This window comes from Nicotiana tomentosiformis, chromosome 9, assembly GCF_000390325.3.
Source record: "Nicotiana tomentosiformis chromosome 9, ASM39032v3, whole genome shotgun sequence".
NCBI lineage: Eukaryota > Viridiplantae > Streptophyta > Magnoliopsida > Solanales > Solanaceae > Nicotiana > Nicotiana tomentosiformis.
The window spans coordinates 45,720,230-45,736,771 of record NC_090820.1 but is presented as its reverse complement, the minus strand read 5'-3'; the positions used below and the strand labels follow the sequence as shown (position 1 = coordinate 45,736,771).

General features: G+C 38.1%; 2 protein-coding genes across 2 annotated transcripts; one reads left to right on the top strand and one right to left on the bottom strand.

The window, feature by feature from the left end:
• Positions 1 to 5,726: 5,726 nt before the first annotated feature.
• Positions 5,727 to 7,433, top strand: LOC104118446 (uncharacterized). The gene is made up of 3 exons (XM_009629677.4): positions 5,727 to 6,473; positions 6,712 to 6,861; positions 6,968 to 7,433. The coding sequence occupies exons 1-3, from the start codon at positions 5,847 to 5,849 to the stop codon at positions 7,250 to 7,252; spliced, it is 1,062 nt and encodes a 353-aa protein (XP_009627972.1). The 5' UTR covers positions 5,727 to 5,846; the 3' UTR covers positions 7,253 to 7,433.
• Position 7,434: 1 nt separating this feature from the next.
• Positions 7,435 to 10,116, bottom strand: LOC104118448 (pentatricopeptide repeat-containing protein At4g14820). Its single transcript, XM_009629680.3, has 2 exons — positions 9,500 to 10,116; positions 7,435 to 9,110 (listed from the first exon to the last, which is right to left on the bottom strand). Exons 1-2 carry the CDS (start codon positions 10,099 to 10,101, stop codon positions 7,517 to 7,519), a joined length of 2,196 nt encoding a protein of 731 aa, XP_009627975.2. The 5' UTR covers positions 10,102 to 10,116; the 3' UTR covers positions 7,435 to 7,516.
• Between the last annotated feature and the right edge of the window lie 6,426 nt (positions 10,117 to 16,542).

Genomic DNA, 16,542 nt, shown 5'->3' with positions numbered 1-16,542 from the left:
CTGAAAGGACCAGACTCAAAGAAGTATACTCAGTTGCCGTACTAACCAAGCGCGACACCAGAATTAATCCCGAAGCAGCTTAAAATACCCGACGTGCCAAAATATGATGGAACTTCAAACCCTCAGGAGCATATTACCACCTATACAACGGCGGTGAAGGGGAATGATTTAGCTCCTCACGAGATTGAATCTGTTTTGCTGAAGAAATTTGGAGAGACTCTCACGATGGGAGCCTTGACGTGGTATTCGTTGTTACCCGAGCATTTCATAGATTCATTTGAGATGCTCGAGGATTCTTTTATTAAGGCTCATGCCGGGGCCAAAAAGGTGCAGGCACGAAAAGCCGACATATTTAGAATTGTAGAAGGAGAATCTGTGTTGCTGCGAGAGTTCGTTACCTGATTCCAAAAGGAGAAGATGTTTCTCTCGGTTGTTCCCGATGAATGGGCAGCTGAAGCATTCACCAAGGGTATGAATCCGAGAAGCTGAGATGCTTTTCCGAAAACTGAAGGAAAGTTTTCTTGAGTTCCAAGAAATGACTTGGGCGGATGTCCACAACTGGTACGAGTCAAGGATAAGAATCGAAGATGATCAGGTTGGCTTCCCGTCGTCGGCAAAAGGACGGGTGAAGAATAAATAAAAATCAAAAGATGATTTCGACACGGACAGACGGTCTTCGAGGGGCTGATTTTTGCCCAACGAACAGACCGAAGATCGCGACAGAGGCTTTCGGTCAGCAGACAGGTTCGCTACCGATAGAAGGACTAATTGCGGTCGGAACAATAGATCATTGCAGGACAAAGAAACGTCAGGTACTCGTTATCCTTCCTACCCCAGGCTATCAGAAAATAAAATTTCAACGTCGGTGTAGTAAAGTTGGTATCAACTATGTGAAACATCAAAGAAACACGGTTCCCAAAGCCGATGAGATCTGATCCCAGCCAGAGGGATCCCAACTTGTGGTGTGAATACTATGGGACGAATGGCCACTAGAGTGAGGACTGCCGACATATCCGGGAAGAAGTGGTGACACTATTGAAGAATGGGCATCTCTAAGAATTCTTAAGTGGCCGGGCCAAGAACAACTATTGTCGTAACTGAGTTAACGCAGAACCCTCAAAAGCAGGAGAAGATACCCCGTGCCATACGATCAACATAATCTTCGGTGGGAACGAGATCAAATGGGTCACTTCTCGGCAGCAAAAAAGACGAAAGTAGCAATAACCTTTGGCAAGAGATTCCGGGAAGTTGCTGAAGACGACATCACTTTCACGGAGGATGATGCAGACGGATTGTTGCTACCGCACAATGACGCATTGGTATTTTCTTTAAATGTGCTAGGCGTGTTAAAATAAAACGTGTTCTATTGGATCCAAGAAGTTTTCCCAATATCATACAATGAAGAGTATTGGAGCAAGCTAAACTCACCGGAAGCATCATTCCGGCCACAGAACTCCTCATCGGATTCAACCTCACGAGCGTGACAACCCGGGGAGAGATTTTGTTGCCCACGAATGTCGAAAGAGTGATGAAAAAGACTCTTTTTGAAGTGGTGGATGGTGATATGGGATATAATATTATTCTGGGAAGACCATGGTTGCACGAGATGAGAGCTGTACCGTCAACGTATCATCAATTGCTGAAATTTCCAACGTCTAAAGGAATTAAACAGATAAGGGGCGACCAACCGGCGGCAAGTGAGATGAATGCGATTTTGGTCTCTAGTAGAAAAGGGAAGGAGCACGCGGCATAGAAACTATAAGAACTGGCGCCCGCTCCTAAATCGAATGAAGTTAGCCCGGGGGTAGAAGCATCGGAATCTTATTAGGTGCCAAGGTATTTCCAGGTATCAGAAGAGATTGATGCAACAAAATCCACGGCGGAAGAGCTCGAACAAGTTGCATTGTTTGAAAAGTTCTTAGAAAGGAAATTCCACTTGGGGACAAGATTGCACCCCAAGCTCAGGTCTGGCTTTATTGAATTTCTTAAATATAATGCTGATTGTTTTGCGTGGTTGCATGCGGAGATGACAGGTATCCCAACAGAGGTGGTTGTACATAAGCTAAGTGTGGATCCCAACATACCTCCGGTAAGACAAAAGAAACTCCATATTGTGGAGGCCAGGAATAAATTCTCAAAGAAGAGGTAACTCACTTACTTGATATCGGTTCGATCCGAGAGGTAAAGTATCTAGACTGGCTAGCTAATGTAGTAGTAGTTCCCAAGAAGAACAATAAATTTTGCATGTGTGTAGATTATAAGGACTTGAATAAGGCGTGCCCGAAAGACTCGTTCCCACTGCCAAACATCGATCAAATGATTGATGCGATGGCCGGGCACACGTTAATGAATTTTCTCGATGCTTATTCCGGGTACAACCAAATTAAGATGAACCCGGAGGATCAAAAAAAGACTTCGTTCATAACAAATTTCAGCATATATTGCTATAATGTGACGCCCTTCGGGTTGATGAACGCCGGAGCCACCTATCAGTGGCTCGTAAACAAGATGTTTGAAAAACAAATAGAGAAAACTATGAAAGTTTATATAGACAGTATGCTCGTTAAGTATTTGAATGTAGTTGATCACCTTAAGCATGTGCAAGAAACTTTTGACATCCTAAGAAAGCATAACATGAAGCTTAACTCCGAGAAGTGCGCGTTCGGGGTCAGTTCCGGCAAGTTCCTAGGATTTCTGGTATCACAAAGAGGGATTGAGGTAAACCCCGATACGATCAAGGCCATCGAAGACATCCCAGACCAGTTGTCAAGCGTGAAAAAAGTCCAAAGGACCACGGAGAGATTGGCCGCTTTGAGCAAGTTCATTTCCCGGTCATTAGAGAAATGCCACCGTTTCTTCGCAATGCTCGAAAAGAAAAACAACTTCGAATGGGCCCCGTAATGCCAGCATGCCTTAAGAGATTTGAAAAGGTACTTGTCAAGCTCTCCGTTACTTTCTAAACCAAAAGAAAGGTGAAACATTGTTGGTCTACCTCCCAGTCTCGGAAATAGCGATATGTATAGTTTTAGTCCGTGAGGACGAAGGTACGCAATCTCCCATTTATTACGTTAGTAAAATTTTAACGGGAGCAGAAACTTGCTACCCGCATTTGGAGAAGCTGGACTTAGCTCTCGTAGTCGCTGCTCGGGCGCTGAGGCCCTACTTTCAATGTCACCAAATAGCTGTGGTGACCATATTTTCCCTGCGGAACATCCTTCACAAACCCGAACTCTTGGGTAGGTTGGCAAAATGGGCGGTCGAAATGAGTGAATTTAACATAGAATATAAACCAAGAACTGCGATTAAGTCACAAGTCTTGGCTGACTTTCTGGCCGATTTCAGTCCGAGATTGCTGCCTCTAGCAACCAAAGAGGCAGCAATGGTGCCATAATCGACATCGGATGTTTGGACCTTATTTATGGATGGAGCCTCCAACGTAAAAAGGTCTGGGCTTAGCATAGTATTAACTAAGCCTTCGGGAGAAACCTAAGGCAAGCCATCAGAACGGTCCCTTCAACTAACAATGAAGCAGAGTATGAGGCTTTGATTGCAGGACTCGAACTAGCCCGGGGAGTAGATTCCGAGGTCAAAGAAATCAAGTGTGTCTCATAGCTGGTGGTAAATCAGGTCTACAGGATCTTTGAAACTAAAGAGAAGCGCATACAACAATATGTAGTAAAGGTATGGTTGATTACTCATATCCCGGGGGAAGAAGATGCACTGGCTAACCTCGGTTCATCAACGGAAATGAAGGGATTGGATTCCGGGACGGTAGTACAACTGATGCACTTGGTCCTGGATATAGATAACTACTACGAGGTAAATAAGACTAATTTGATTTCGGAATGGAGGAATGAGATCATCGATTATCTCGAGCACGGAAAATTGCTCGAAGATTCCAAGGCATCCCGGGTGTTGCGCATCAAAGCAGCACGGTATAGCTTCAAAGGAGGTCAACTGTACAGAATATCTTTCCAAGGCCCGCTGGCCCGATGTTTGGGAGCATCCGAAGCTAATTACGTTATGCGAGAAGTTCACGAAGGGATATGCGGAAACCATTCGAGTGCAGATTCTTTAGTGCTAAAACTGGTAAGGGCAGACTATTATTGGCCTCGCATGGAACAAGACGCCAAAGCTTTCGTACAAAAATGCAACAAGTGCCAATGCTACGCACCTCTGGTACATCAACCGACAGAACCACTACATTCAGTTCTGTGTCTGTGGTCGTTCATGAAGTGGGGGATGGACAAAAATGGCGCTCGTAATTAACATTAAAGAAGGGCACGATTCTAGGACCTTGTTCCTTAGGCGTAGCTATAAATAATGAGCTCTATTATCATTGTAAATGACACGACTTTTCGTACAAATTTACGCTATAATAGATTAAAAGCTTTACACAAGTTTACTTTCTTGTCCCTTGGTTTCATTATTGTTGTGCCCGGAAGCTCTGCCCCCAGAATTACTATTCTTCATGATTTTATCTCCATTTCAAGGCTAAGTATTGCACATTTCTTTAATTACTTTAGTATTTCAGGATCAGATTAATTCACTTGTTTAGAAACCACATATAAATTTAATTGTACTGTTTTACGGATAAACAGTTTGGTATATTTATATTACCTGCATTAGACCGATCAATTTGACAAATTATTACAATTTGGTAAAAGTCATTGTTTCAAACAAAGAATTTTTATAAATTATTACAATTTGGTAAATATCACAAACCAAAGTGAGTCATGCAATCCAAGTTTTGGACATTCAGAAGCCACAACTAACTTCTCAAGCTAAGAATTTTTCATTTTGTTTTAGATATTTATAAGAAGCAGATATAGAAACCCAAGAGGAGAGGGAATTTTAGTAACCAATTGCATTTGAACACATAAATTCAGTAAGTACCCTAATTATTATTCAATTGCGGAAACAACCTCTCAGCCCCTTCGAGGTAAGGGTAAGGTCTGAGTACACACTACCCTCCCACTACTTCACTTGTGAGATTTTACAGAGTCGTCGTCGTTGTTGTTAAGTTAAAATTTAAAAAGGGATAGAACTTGATCTGGACTAGTTTGATTTTGTGCCTAGACAACTTGAATTTTCATTTTATGCTTTTTAAAATGTCGAATACCGCTACTTTTGATTTATGTTGCATCATTCCCATTAGATGATCGCGAGAAGAAATTCATTTTAGTATTTATACATAGTAATATTTTCTCTATCTGATAACTGTAACTGAATTACGACATCTTTATTCTCGATTATTCAACTTTTCATAATATAATTATATTTGAACTCGTGAGATTTCAGTCTGAACTATAGTCTTTTGACCACCGAAAATAATATGGTAGGAGGATATAGTAACATTGATCCTAGGATTGCTGGAATTAGGGACAAATTGACCAAGCAATACATTTATAATTATTTAATTTAAATTATTTTTTTCCGTTTATCCTAATATTTTTGAAAACATATACCTATTGGGTTCCAAACTTTTTCATCTCGTCGTTACCTATTTGGTAATAGTAGGTACTAACAGCATCACATTCTCAATTATCATATTTCTGTAACCACTAAAATACAGTTCCATAAGCATTTCTCAAAAAAAGAAAAAAAATCCCCTTATATTTAGGTCTAATTCCATGAAAAGAAAGTCAGATTTCTCTCCATAAATTTTGTTTATAATAGAAGGGGTGGGGGTAAATGTGTCATTACGTGTATTTTGCGGACGATATGACCGTTATATTCAAATTTCAAACACCCCATATATCTTTTCTTCAACCAACTCCCCTCCCAAACAAACCAAGAAAACCACAAAAGATCAGATTTTGGGTATTTTCATAGGTAAAAACACCATGAAATCAACTCCAGTTTCAACTCCAAAGTCTTGCGTGAAATCGTCTTTCACCGGCATCATGATGGAATCTGAAACCAAAGACAGCTATTATTTCCCGGGATGTCGAAAAGATACCAACTGCAACTGTGAAATTTGCATAGCCAGTTTCAATGCGACCCTTGATCTAATCCCTAACAGCATGCACAAGATCTCTAAGCCCCTTCAATTTCCAAGAAGCCCCATTTCTTTTGACTCGTCAACTCTTTCGACTCCCAAATCGAGCAACACTATTTCTGCTTCTTCTTTCTCCTCCATGTCCCCTACGCTTGATTCCACAGAAAGAATGAGATTTCATGAGAAGGTGAAGAGGAAGAAAAGAGAATTCGGTTTTGGGGTTTTGTTGGCGAGGTTGGTTTTTGTGTTGAGTGTTGTTTTCGGGTTGGAAGTTGGGTTATCTTGGGTGGTTTCTGGGTTCTTGCAGCCTGATTTGTCACCTGAAATTGTTAGGAATTTGAGTGAAAAATCATGGGGTTTCAAAGATTTTAATGAAAGATTGGTATTCTTGAAGAAGGAGCTTGAAGGTCTAATTGATGATGAAGAAGTGTCAAGTTGCAGCCCTCTTAATTCTACTTGGAAAATCAACCAGGTATATATATATACACTTGGTTCTGTTTCATAAATGTTAGACTGTTGTTTTTGTTGTTCTAAGTATTTATTCACCTAGTGCTGTTTCATAAATACTACTTAGATTTTTTGTCTTTGTTGATACAATGTATATATTCACTTAGTGCTGTTGCATAAATGCTGGATTATTGCTTTAATGGTTCTATGTTATATTCTTGCTACATTTCAAAAAGTAAGTGTGACTTGTAACTTAATTATAGGATGGTTTGCTTTTGACTTCGCGATGTACATTGTACAAGTCCATTTCAGAAGAGTTGAGCATTTGGGGATGGCCTTTGCAAACAGCTGGTTTGCTCACAGCTGGATTTTCTGTGCGTTCGTATGCCATATTATCAGGAAGACTCACTGAGGTACCCGAATTTCGACTATGTTTTTGGTTGTTTTCTTTTAGTTGACATTTGAGTTTGCTTCATCAAGTTAAGATTTTGTTGCTCTTTTCCTCTTCATTTTGAACAGTGGTCCAATGGGGAAATTGGTTATTTGATTAGAAAGTCTAACAGTTCATGGACCCAAGGAAAGTGGAGTGCTTCTGCTGTGCAACTGGACCCAAATACATGGATTCTAGAGTACAGTCAAAGCCCTTTAACTGAAAATGGAAAATTGGTTTCAGCTGCATTGGAGTTTTTGAAGTTCAGGCTGACAAGAGAAGTTCAAAAGTTGAAACAACAGTTCTGGGTGTTGTCTGCTTTCACGAGCCAGCACAGTGATTTCACAATAGAGAGGTTCCAGATTCCAACCTAAATATGGGGTTTCTGATGTTCTTATGAGAAAGCATTCTCATCCCTTATGAGAGCTTCTGGTTTTTGCTTATATATTTTTGGTGTTCTTCTTGAACCTTGAGAATATTCAATGTTTGCATCATTTCGATTTCAACTGTAAATATCATATCCCATGTAGCCAGAAATGCTCTGCCTGCGCTTAGATGATAAATTTTAAATGCTAAAGAGAAATGAGGAAAATATAATACAATGTAGTATACAGCTAATTCTATTTCACAAATTGCTGTCACCAGTAGTCTTTACAAGAGCATGAGCCATCTCTGTAATGGTGAAATCTAGTCCTATCTCTTACAACAATTTCTCTCTCAAACGCCTTAGACGCCAACTTCATAAAGTTGTGGCAATCCTCACAGATCCTTAAGTTCTTAATTATATGTATTGGCGATCCCCTATTACTTTTCAGTAGCCCATAACAAAGAGCCAACTTCTCGCTGTGCAAAAGAAGCGCATCCTTCTTCGCATCTTCATCTACATCAAGTAAAACAACACTGATATTTGGAGCATAACCGACCTGCTTCAACTTGCAAACTATCTCATCTAGCTTTTCATAGATGTCATCTGCTTGCTTATGACTCTTATCAGCTGTTAAAAATTCGTGTATCTCATTGTCCATTTCAATCTTACTGTGCCCCCGTTCCTTCAAAATGCCTTTGTATTTCATAAGTCTCCTCACGTCTCCAACATTTTCCCATCTTTTTTCTTTAGCATAAATGTTTGATAAGAAGACATGAGCCCCATCATGTTCAGGATCTAACTCAAGAAGCCTTTTAGCTGCAAATTCCCCTAGTTCAAACTCACCATGGATCCGACAGGCAGCCATTAATGAACCCCAAATGATAACATTTGGAGCAATAGGCATAGACTCTACCATCTCTAGGGCTTCCCTGAGACGATTCGCTCGGCCGTAAAGATCCACCATGCAACCATAGTGTTCATGTTTAGGTGTGATTTTGTAGTCATTCACCATTGACGAGAAGATCTGCAGTCCCTCTTCAACTAGTCCAGCGTGACTACAAGCATATAGAACAGCCACAAATGTAACCCAATTGGGCTTAACTTGTTCACACTTCATTTGATGAAAGTGCATTAAGGCCTGCTCAGCTTCTCCGTGAACAGCAAATGCGCTAATCATACTAGTCCATGTGATCACATTTTTCCTTTGCATTCGACCAAAGACTCCTCTTGCGCCTTCTAGAGATCCACATTTGGCATACATATCAATAAGGGCATTATTTACAGGCAAAGCTTCTCGAAATCTATAATTATCAACAATCAAATGGATTCTTTTAGCTTGATCCAATGTGCCAAGATTCGCACAGGCTGAGATAACACTTAGCATAGTTACTTGGTCAGGCTTCACTCCAGATGCCTGCATTTCGCCAAGTAACTTGAGAGCTTCTTGAGGTTGATCGCTCTCTGCATAGCCAGATATCATAGCACTCCAACAAACCAAGTCTTTATTTGTCGTTTGGTCAAAAATAGAGCGTGCAGCTTCAACTTGCCCAACCTTTGAGTAGCCTGAAATCATGGCAGTTGATACCACTAAATTCTTTTGTGACAGTTTGTCATACAAATTCTGAGCCAAATCCATGCAGCCACAACCTGAATACATGCTGATTAGAGAAGTTTGCAGACGAGAATCAGCAATGATATTATTCTCAGATATTAACCCATGAATCACTTTCCCAATGGATAAATTTCCAGCTCGACCACAAGCAGATAGAACGGTGGTGAAAACTCTTGCATCTGGTTCCAAATTAGAGCTTCCCAACTCTTCCAATAGCACCAATACATCATCAAAAAGGCCATTTTGACAGTAACTGTAAACACACAACACAAAATGTCAGCAAGCTATAACTAATAAGCTTAAAAGACATCATTTGCGTTTTAATCAACAATTCTGAAACCATAGCATAAGATATACGTGCTACTTGACATATTTGAAAATGCATAAACTTGAAGCGATTCAACAACAACTACGAGTACGCCTCAATTCACAAGTGGGGTTCGGCATATCAGCATATGAATCCTCAATATCTATTCCACTCCATCTGGTCCGTTACATTCCATTACTTGATAAGTATTTTTTTTGAAGCAAATTACAGGTTCCTAAAACTAAAGTATTCCTAATAAACATTTCAACTTCAATTCAATTTACCCATTAGGAAATAATTAACCATCTTGGATATTTAAATTGATAACAGCATACCCATCAATCATTATATCCCAAGTGACAATATCTTTGTGAGACATTTTATCAAACACCAACCGCGCATCTTGAATTTGTCCACAAGAGGCATACATCCCAAGCAAAGCAGTCTGAACAAACGGGTCAGAATCAAACCCAAGCTTACAAACCAACCCATGAAGCTCCACCCCTTCACGCAACGCAAAACCCCTCGCCGCAGCTTTCAGCAATGGCGGGAAGCTAAACCTGTCAACTTCCAACCCATTCCTCCTACCATTCTCCAAAAACAAGAACGCATTTTGGGATTCCTTAGAACGAGAAAGCTCGCGAAAGAGCTTGTTGATGAGATGGGTTTTTGGAGGGTTTTGCAAAGTGGATGAGAAAATGGAAAGGGAATAGTGAAGGGTTGAAGGGAAAGGAATGGAAGAGAGAATGAGCTGGAAAAGGAGGGAATTGGAACTGGAATGGGACAAATTCTGACGGAGGATTTGGGTGTGGACTTGTTTGAGTTGCGTGAGGGAGGTGGCTTTGGAAATGGAGGTGGATAGCTGGTGGGTGGGGATGGGTGGGTGGGGATGGGGTGGGTTGGTGAACGGGGTGATGGGGTGGGTCATTATGGCCATGGCATGTGAAGGTATGTTCTTTGGAGGAAGTCTGCAATTTGCAGAAAAACTATTTCTATATGAAGTTATATTTTCAATTTTGATTGCTTTAAATTATTAAAGTATTTCTCAAGAAGAACGATGAAAATGCTACTTTCTCCCTTTCTCTGTTTATGCAATATTATTTTTTTCTGGAAAAAATAATATATTTATGACCTTATAAATTGATTTTATAAAACATTAACTTTAAAATTATCATTGTACCATAATAAAATAATTTTATAGTTATAGAAATATTATGACATAATTATTACCATAACTTTCAAAAGTTTTATAGAAAAAATATTAGTTTAATATTATAAGTATCAAAAGTCTTCTTTATTAAACCGCACTTATCAATAAATACTAGTGAGATGAGAGATAATTATAATATTAAAATTTAAAATCGAAACATATTTTGATTGCAATGAACTAAATAAACCCATATTAGAGATGATATACAATAAGAGCTATATTTATTTTGGCCGAAATAAGGGGATACTGGACAAAGAGAGTACGGATTTTATAAGAAACATTAGAGTATGTTTCGTATGATTAAATTTGTTTATCCGCTTATTTTGAAAAGTATTTTTTTGTTAAAGTGGTGTAGAAAAACTATTTTTGGATAGTAGTGATGTTTGGCTATAAATGTATATTTTTAATGCATTGCTCATCTTATATTTTAGTATTTTAATGATTAATTATGCGACGTTTGAGCTTAGTTGCATCAGCTTTATGTGCAGGATTGTTGAAGGATGAAAACTCGTGAAGTTTGCACACAAGGATGTAAAAAATACACAAAAAGAGCACGAAAAGGCAAAAAATCGGACAAGGGCCAGAACCAGCGCCAGGCCATGCTCCAAGTGAGGCAGACCGCGCGACAGAGCAGGCGAGGCGAGCCCAAACGCGCGCTACAAGCCAGGCCTCGCGAGCTCTGAGGCCTGGTCCTTTTTCAGTCCGTGCATTAAACGTTTTCTACTTAATTTTGGACTTGGGGACTTCGACCCTAACCTATAAATACCCCCTAAACGTGATTATTGAGGAGTTGGTCAATTTTGAAGGCGGCAAAGGCATAGAAACACAAACGGAGCACAAAATTCATCGATTCTTTCATCTTTCATCTAGTGTTCATAGCCTTTATGCTTAAAAATAATATTTTAATTATTGTCATGAACATGAGTGGCTAAAAACCTCATTATTCTGGGGTTATGGGTTGTACTTGACTATTGTTATTTGATGATTGATTTATTTTGCTTGAATTATCATCTTAATTTGTTTATCCAATCTTGCACTTAATTATTCTATTGCTTAGCTAACAGTAGAATATTATCTACGAATTTATAGTTGAATTCGAGAGTGGGAACTATAGATTGCATATAAGATTGAATAGAGTAAGTTCTTGAATCCGGGTATCGGAGAATAGATCCGCGATTAGGATAGACATATTCTAGTTGCCTTGGTTATTTTTGAAGGAAATATACATGCATTATTGTTAAATTCTAATTCTATAGACATATAGTATTATGTTGGCTTGAATAGGCGAGCGAAGCGCCGAAAGAAGTTCGCGAGCATAATAAATCCTGTAAATTAGATAAATTACGTGATTAAATTAACCGGAAGAATCAATAGGAGAGACATTAATCCCGTAACCCCGGAATATTCCCATCTCATTGAATTCTTTCTAAGTGTTTGTTTATTTGTTTTGCACCTTTGTTGTTTGCTTACTTAGTAATTTCGTAGTAAATTTTAGTAGTATAAATTACAATCATCTTCTTCACAACCACTTGAGCAATACATTTATAAATAGTTTAGATTGGACAATAGTTGATCATAAATCCTCTTGGGTGATACTTTCTCATCACTTTATTACTTGTCGATCACGTATACTTGCGTGTGCGTTTGGACTCAACAAATTTTTGGCGGGGATTTAAAAATTAGCTACTTGTATGAAATACACTTTTATTTATTTTTGTTCGAGATTTAATTTGTTTTACTGCTTATGACTCTAGAGATGTTCACATTGAATGCTAAGAAGAAGTAACAATTTGAACAATCTTCCTCCTTTAGATCTTGAACTCGAAAGTCTCTTTCACAAGTTAAGGAGGGAGGCGGAAGCAAGAGCAAGAACTGCAGAGTTGGGAATTGTAGTCCAACCACAGCCAATTGAGATGGCAGAGAATGATGAGAGACCGGTGATTGAGGCCGCAAGGCCTAGTTTCGCAAACATGACTCGGGCTTATCTTGAAGCTTTATATAATTGTAACGACCCAACCGGTCGTTTTGAGCTTTAGCATTTTATTCAGTGGTTTGAGACTTTGAATAGCTTCATATTATGTATTATGACTTGCGTGTATTGTTGGTTTCAGTTTTCAATCGGTTCGAAATTGATTTGGAAGAATAATTCTTGTTTTAGAAGTTTTAAGTTGGAAGAGTTAACCAAGATTTGACTTTTGGGTAAATGGGCTTGGAATCGGGTTTTAATTATTCCAATAAGTTTGTATGATAATTTTGGACATGTTCACAAAGTTTGGTTAAATTCCGATGAGTTTTGGATAAGTTTGGGTTGTATAGTGATTGTTTTCGCTTTCGACGTCGATTTGAGCATAAAAGTTACTATATTGAGAAAACGGCCTTTGATTCATGTTTCGACTAAATCATTATATCTGTATCGTAATTTTAGAACCATAACAACGAAATTATCAAGTTTCGGCATCGTATGAGGAATTTATGATCATTTTACTAAGAATTGGGTTGTCAGATTTATTTCAGATTAATTACGAAATTGCCACTGAATTCGTATTTAAAAATATACACTATTTCCAAATATTGAAACGAACATATCTACTTCATTATAAGGTCAAATTGAGTGATTCAAAAGCCTAACTTGAATGTAATTTCACAAGAAATCCATTGGAGGTATCAAAAGTAAGTTTTGGGATCATTTGGCATAAGAAACGAGGCAGAACAGCTAGGCATTTTTGGTATTAATGTTATTGGAGTTTTTCTCATCTTGAAAGTTTGGGATTGGAAGAATTCAAAGATGTTATTCAAGTTTCTATTATGGGGTAAGGTCTAAACCATAACCTAAGTATTTTTCTTTGATTCATTCCCTTGGTTTAAGCTTTAATCCATAATTTTAATTGAAAACCCATTTATTCTTTAATCAAGACCTAGGGTTATGTCCTAAATTTTAAAAATTGAAAATGAGTTACAAACGTTTATTTTCCGATTCCTTTTGGGGTTTTATTTTCCTATATTAGAAGAACATATTCGAATTTGGCGAGTTTTGGAGGAGTATTTCGGGAGTTATGGGACCCAACTAGTGGGGGTTGGACTCTTGGGTTATGAACACCCAAAAGCGATGTTTTGACAAATTGGTTGAGCTATCGGACTCCGATTGAGTCGGTTTTCATTCGTGTGAGCTTGTATTAGTTCGGGCTTCGCTAGGGTAAGCTTGGATTCGAAATCCAAGGCGAGCCCGACGTTGACTTTTATTGACTTTTTGGGGAAAATGTAAAGATCATAGCTTTATTTATTATAATTGGTTTCTCTTGCATTGTTTGATATTATTAAGTTATTTTTGGTTAGAGCAGTATGGAGGCGGATTTTAGGGAAAAAGCTATTTTAGAGGGTTGAGTTGGCCTAGTTGAGGTAAATATCTTGCCTAACTTTGTGTGGGGGAAACTACCCCTTAGGATTTGGGTTGATTATGCTATTTGTGTTATGTGAAAGCCGTGTATGCAAGGTGACGAGTGGGTACACGAGCTACATATGATATTTGACCAGTTTAGATTATCTAGACTCTTTCCATGCCTTTAATTGAATTTTCATAACATGTTATATCTCTCATTGTTAATCTACTCTTACATGCTCTATTTGATGTTGTTGACACTTGTTTTACCTCTTACTTGTTATTTTACTCTTATATGCTTTAGTTGAAGTTATTGTCTTCCTTATTATCTTGTTACCTCTTAATTGTTAAATCACTTTTAATTGAAGTTGTTATTTCGTGGAATATCATCTTGTTGAGTTATTGGTGTTGAAGTTGTAATAGTCGTTATCACATCGAGGCGAAGTTGTTAATTGTTGATATACCTTTCCTTGTTGAGCATCTCATTCATTTTGTTATTGTTGAATTTTTTGTACACATTGTGGTTGAGCCATGGACTATTTGTTGTGGAAATATTGGTGTTGTTGACTTTGTGGCAAGTTGTGACATATGGGCACTTATGTTGCGAGTTGTGATTGTGTTGTAATATTGATAGTCATATGGTTGTATAAGGCTAGAGGTTGATGCGCATGCGGTGAGATAAGATAGGCTTGATACGCGTGTTGCTAGTAGGGGAACTACTTGAAGCCACGTGGTGAGATGAGGTGGACTAAAACGCGTGTAGCTATTTCGGAAAAAAATAATTTTCAAAGCTAAATGTAAGGCTCACGTGGTGATATAAAGAAAGATTGTGATTGAAATTGTGAAATGTGAATACGAAGCGGTACCTCGGTTGTGATTTTCATTGTACATTCCATGTTGGAAGAACTTGTTGATTTGAATGGTCATTGTTCTTCCTTCAATCATTCATCCGCATTTTGATTGTGTTTGGTTATTCGTTGTTACCTTGGTGTTGGAACGATTGTGGATTCTTGTGTGAGTCATGCATTCTACGTAATTTGTTGTGTTGCTTTAACATGCCAATCTTTGCCTCCGTTATAACTTGGTGAATTGATTGTCAATGTGAATTTAATGGCGTGGAGTCACTATATTATATTCTGTTGAGTTATTGGTAACATAATGATTTAAATAAAAGAATTATTAACATACTTTATTCTATGTGCCTCTTAAGATAGAACTTGTTATCTCACCCGGTGCCTTATTATTCTAAATGGTTATCGCACTTTCACTATAATTGGGTTCTCAAATTATACTAATCACTCTGTTAGATATTTAATTTACTTAAAATTGTTATCATATTTTTCCTTAACAAATTCTATATTTAATTCGTTAATTTAACTTATGTTTTTCTTTGTTTAAAAATGATACTTTTACTCAATTTTATTGATTTCTAAACTAAACCCAACTTGTATTCTGTTTCGTACAAATTGTATATTATTTTACTTTACTTGATTTCTAAAATAAACTCATTATTTCATTTGACACCTTTCTTTATTTAATATTGTTATTATATTTTATGGTATTTAAATATATCTTTCGTTCATCTAAATTAATATTTATCACGGTAGCAAAGTACATGGTAACACGTGGGCTTTGTCGTGCGAAAGTGATTGTTATTGTGGGCACGGGGTGCCATATGTGTAAGATTTAGAAATTGTGGTCCATGACTTGTGGTTTATGAGGTGTGGTGCCTCGGGGTAATTCTTGTTGTAAGTCCATGCATTGGGAGCGATTTGATTATTTGAGTTGTCATCCGTTTTTCCTTATTTGAGTTCATTTACATCTCATCGGTATTCTGATTATGTTGTTTCTTTATTACTCGTTTACTACTTGCTGCCATTTATGTTTCTATTACTTTATTGTTGATTGTAAATCAATAATTTTTCTGTCGTTGGTCTTACATTGATATTTTTTCCATTGTTAGTTGATGTATATGTTAAACATGTTTCTATGTCTAGTAGGTGTCTTGACCTGACCTCTTCACTACTCTACCGAGGTTAGGCTTTATACTTACTGGATACCGTTGTGGTGTACTCATGCTACGTTTCTGCATATTTTTTTGCAGATCCAGGTATTCTAATTGTGTTATTGAGAGATGCATCTGCGCGGCGGGAGACTTCAAGGTATACCTGCTTGACGTTTGTAGGCCTCGGAGTCACCATCTTACTTTATTATGCTACTGTTAAATTGTAATTTAAAACAATATTGTGTTTAGGAATTCTAGTATGTTTTAGTAGTGATTATGACTTCGGACTACCGATTTTGGGAAATGTATAACTATTGGTCGCTTGTGGCTATGTATGTCAATTAATGATTTATGATAAATGATTAAATAGTTCAATTCTGTAATTAAATCAGCATGTGTTAGGCTTACCTAGTATTAGAGACTAGGTGTCATCACGACATCCTAAGGTGGGAAATCGGGATCGTGACAAGTTGGTATCAGAGCTCTAGGTTCATAGGTCCTACGAGTCATAAGCAAGTTTAGTAGAGTCTTGCGGATCAGTATGGAGACATATGTACTTATCTTCGAGAGGCTACAGAACTATTAGGAACTACTCCTTTCATTCCTTATCGTGCGACATTGATTGAGCTTGAAGCATATATATTATATCCCTTTACATCCACTCGTATATAATGTTGCGCGCTCGGTATTAGCTATGTTCTGACAGTTTGTAATGTTGCGGATGGGATAGAGGGGCCCATAGATGCTCGATCATTGTTTCGAGGTACTGTCCAGACTAAGGACGTAG

Excerpts from the sequence above, each read along its gene's own strand:
- LOC104118448 (XM_009629680.3), bottom strand. The coding sequence starts at position 10,101 with ATGGCCATAATGACCCACCCCATCACCCCGTTCACCAACCCACCCCAT. Across the intron at positions 9,111-9,499 it reads TGGGATATAATGATTGATGG|TTACTGTCAAAATGGCCTTT; the intron begins GTATGCTGTTAT and ends GTGTGTTTACAG.
- LOC104118446 (XM_009629677.4), top strand. The coding sequence starts at position 5,847 with ATGAAATCAACTCCAGTTTCAACTCCAAAGTCTTGCGTGAAATCGTCT. Across the intron at positions 6,474-6,711 it reads CTACTTGGAAAATCAACCAG|GATGGTTTGCTTTTGACTTC; the intron begins GTATATATATAT and ends ACTTAATTATAG. Across the intron at positions 6,862-6,967 it reads TATCAGGAAGACTCACTGAG|TGGTCCAATGGGGAAATTGG; the intron begins GTACCCGAATTT and ends CATTTTGAACAG.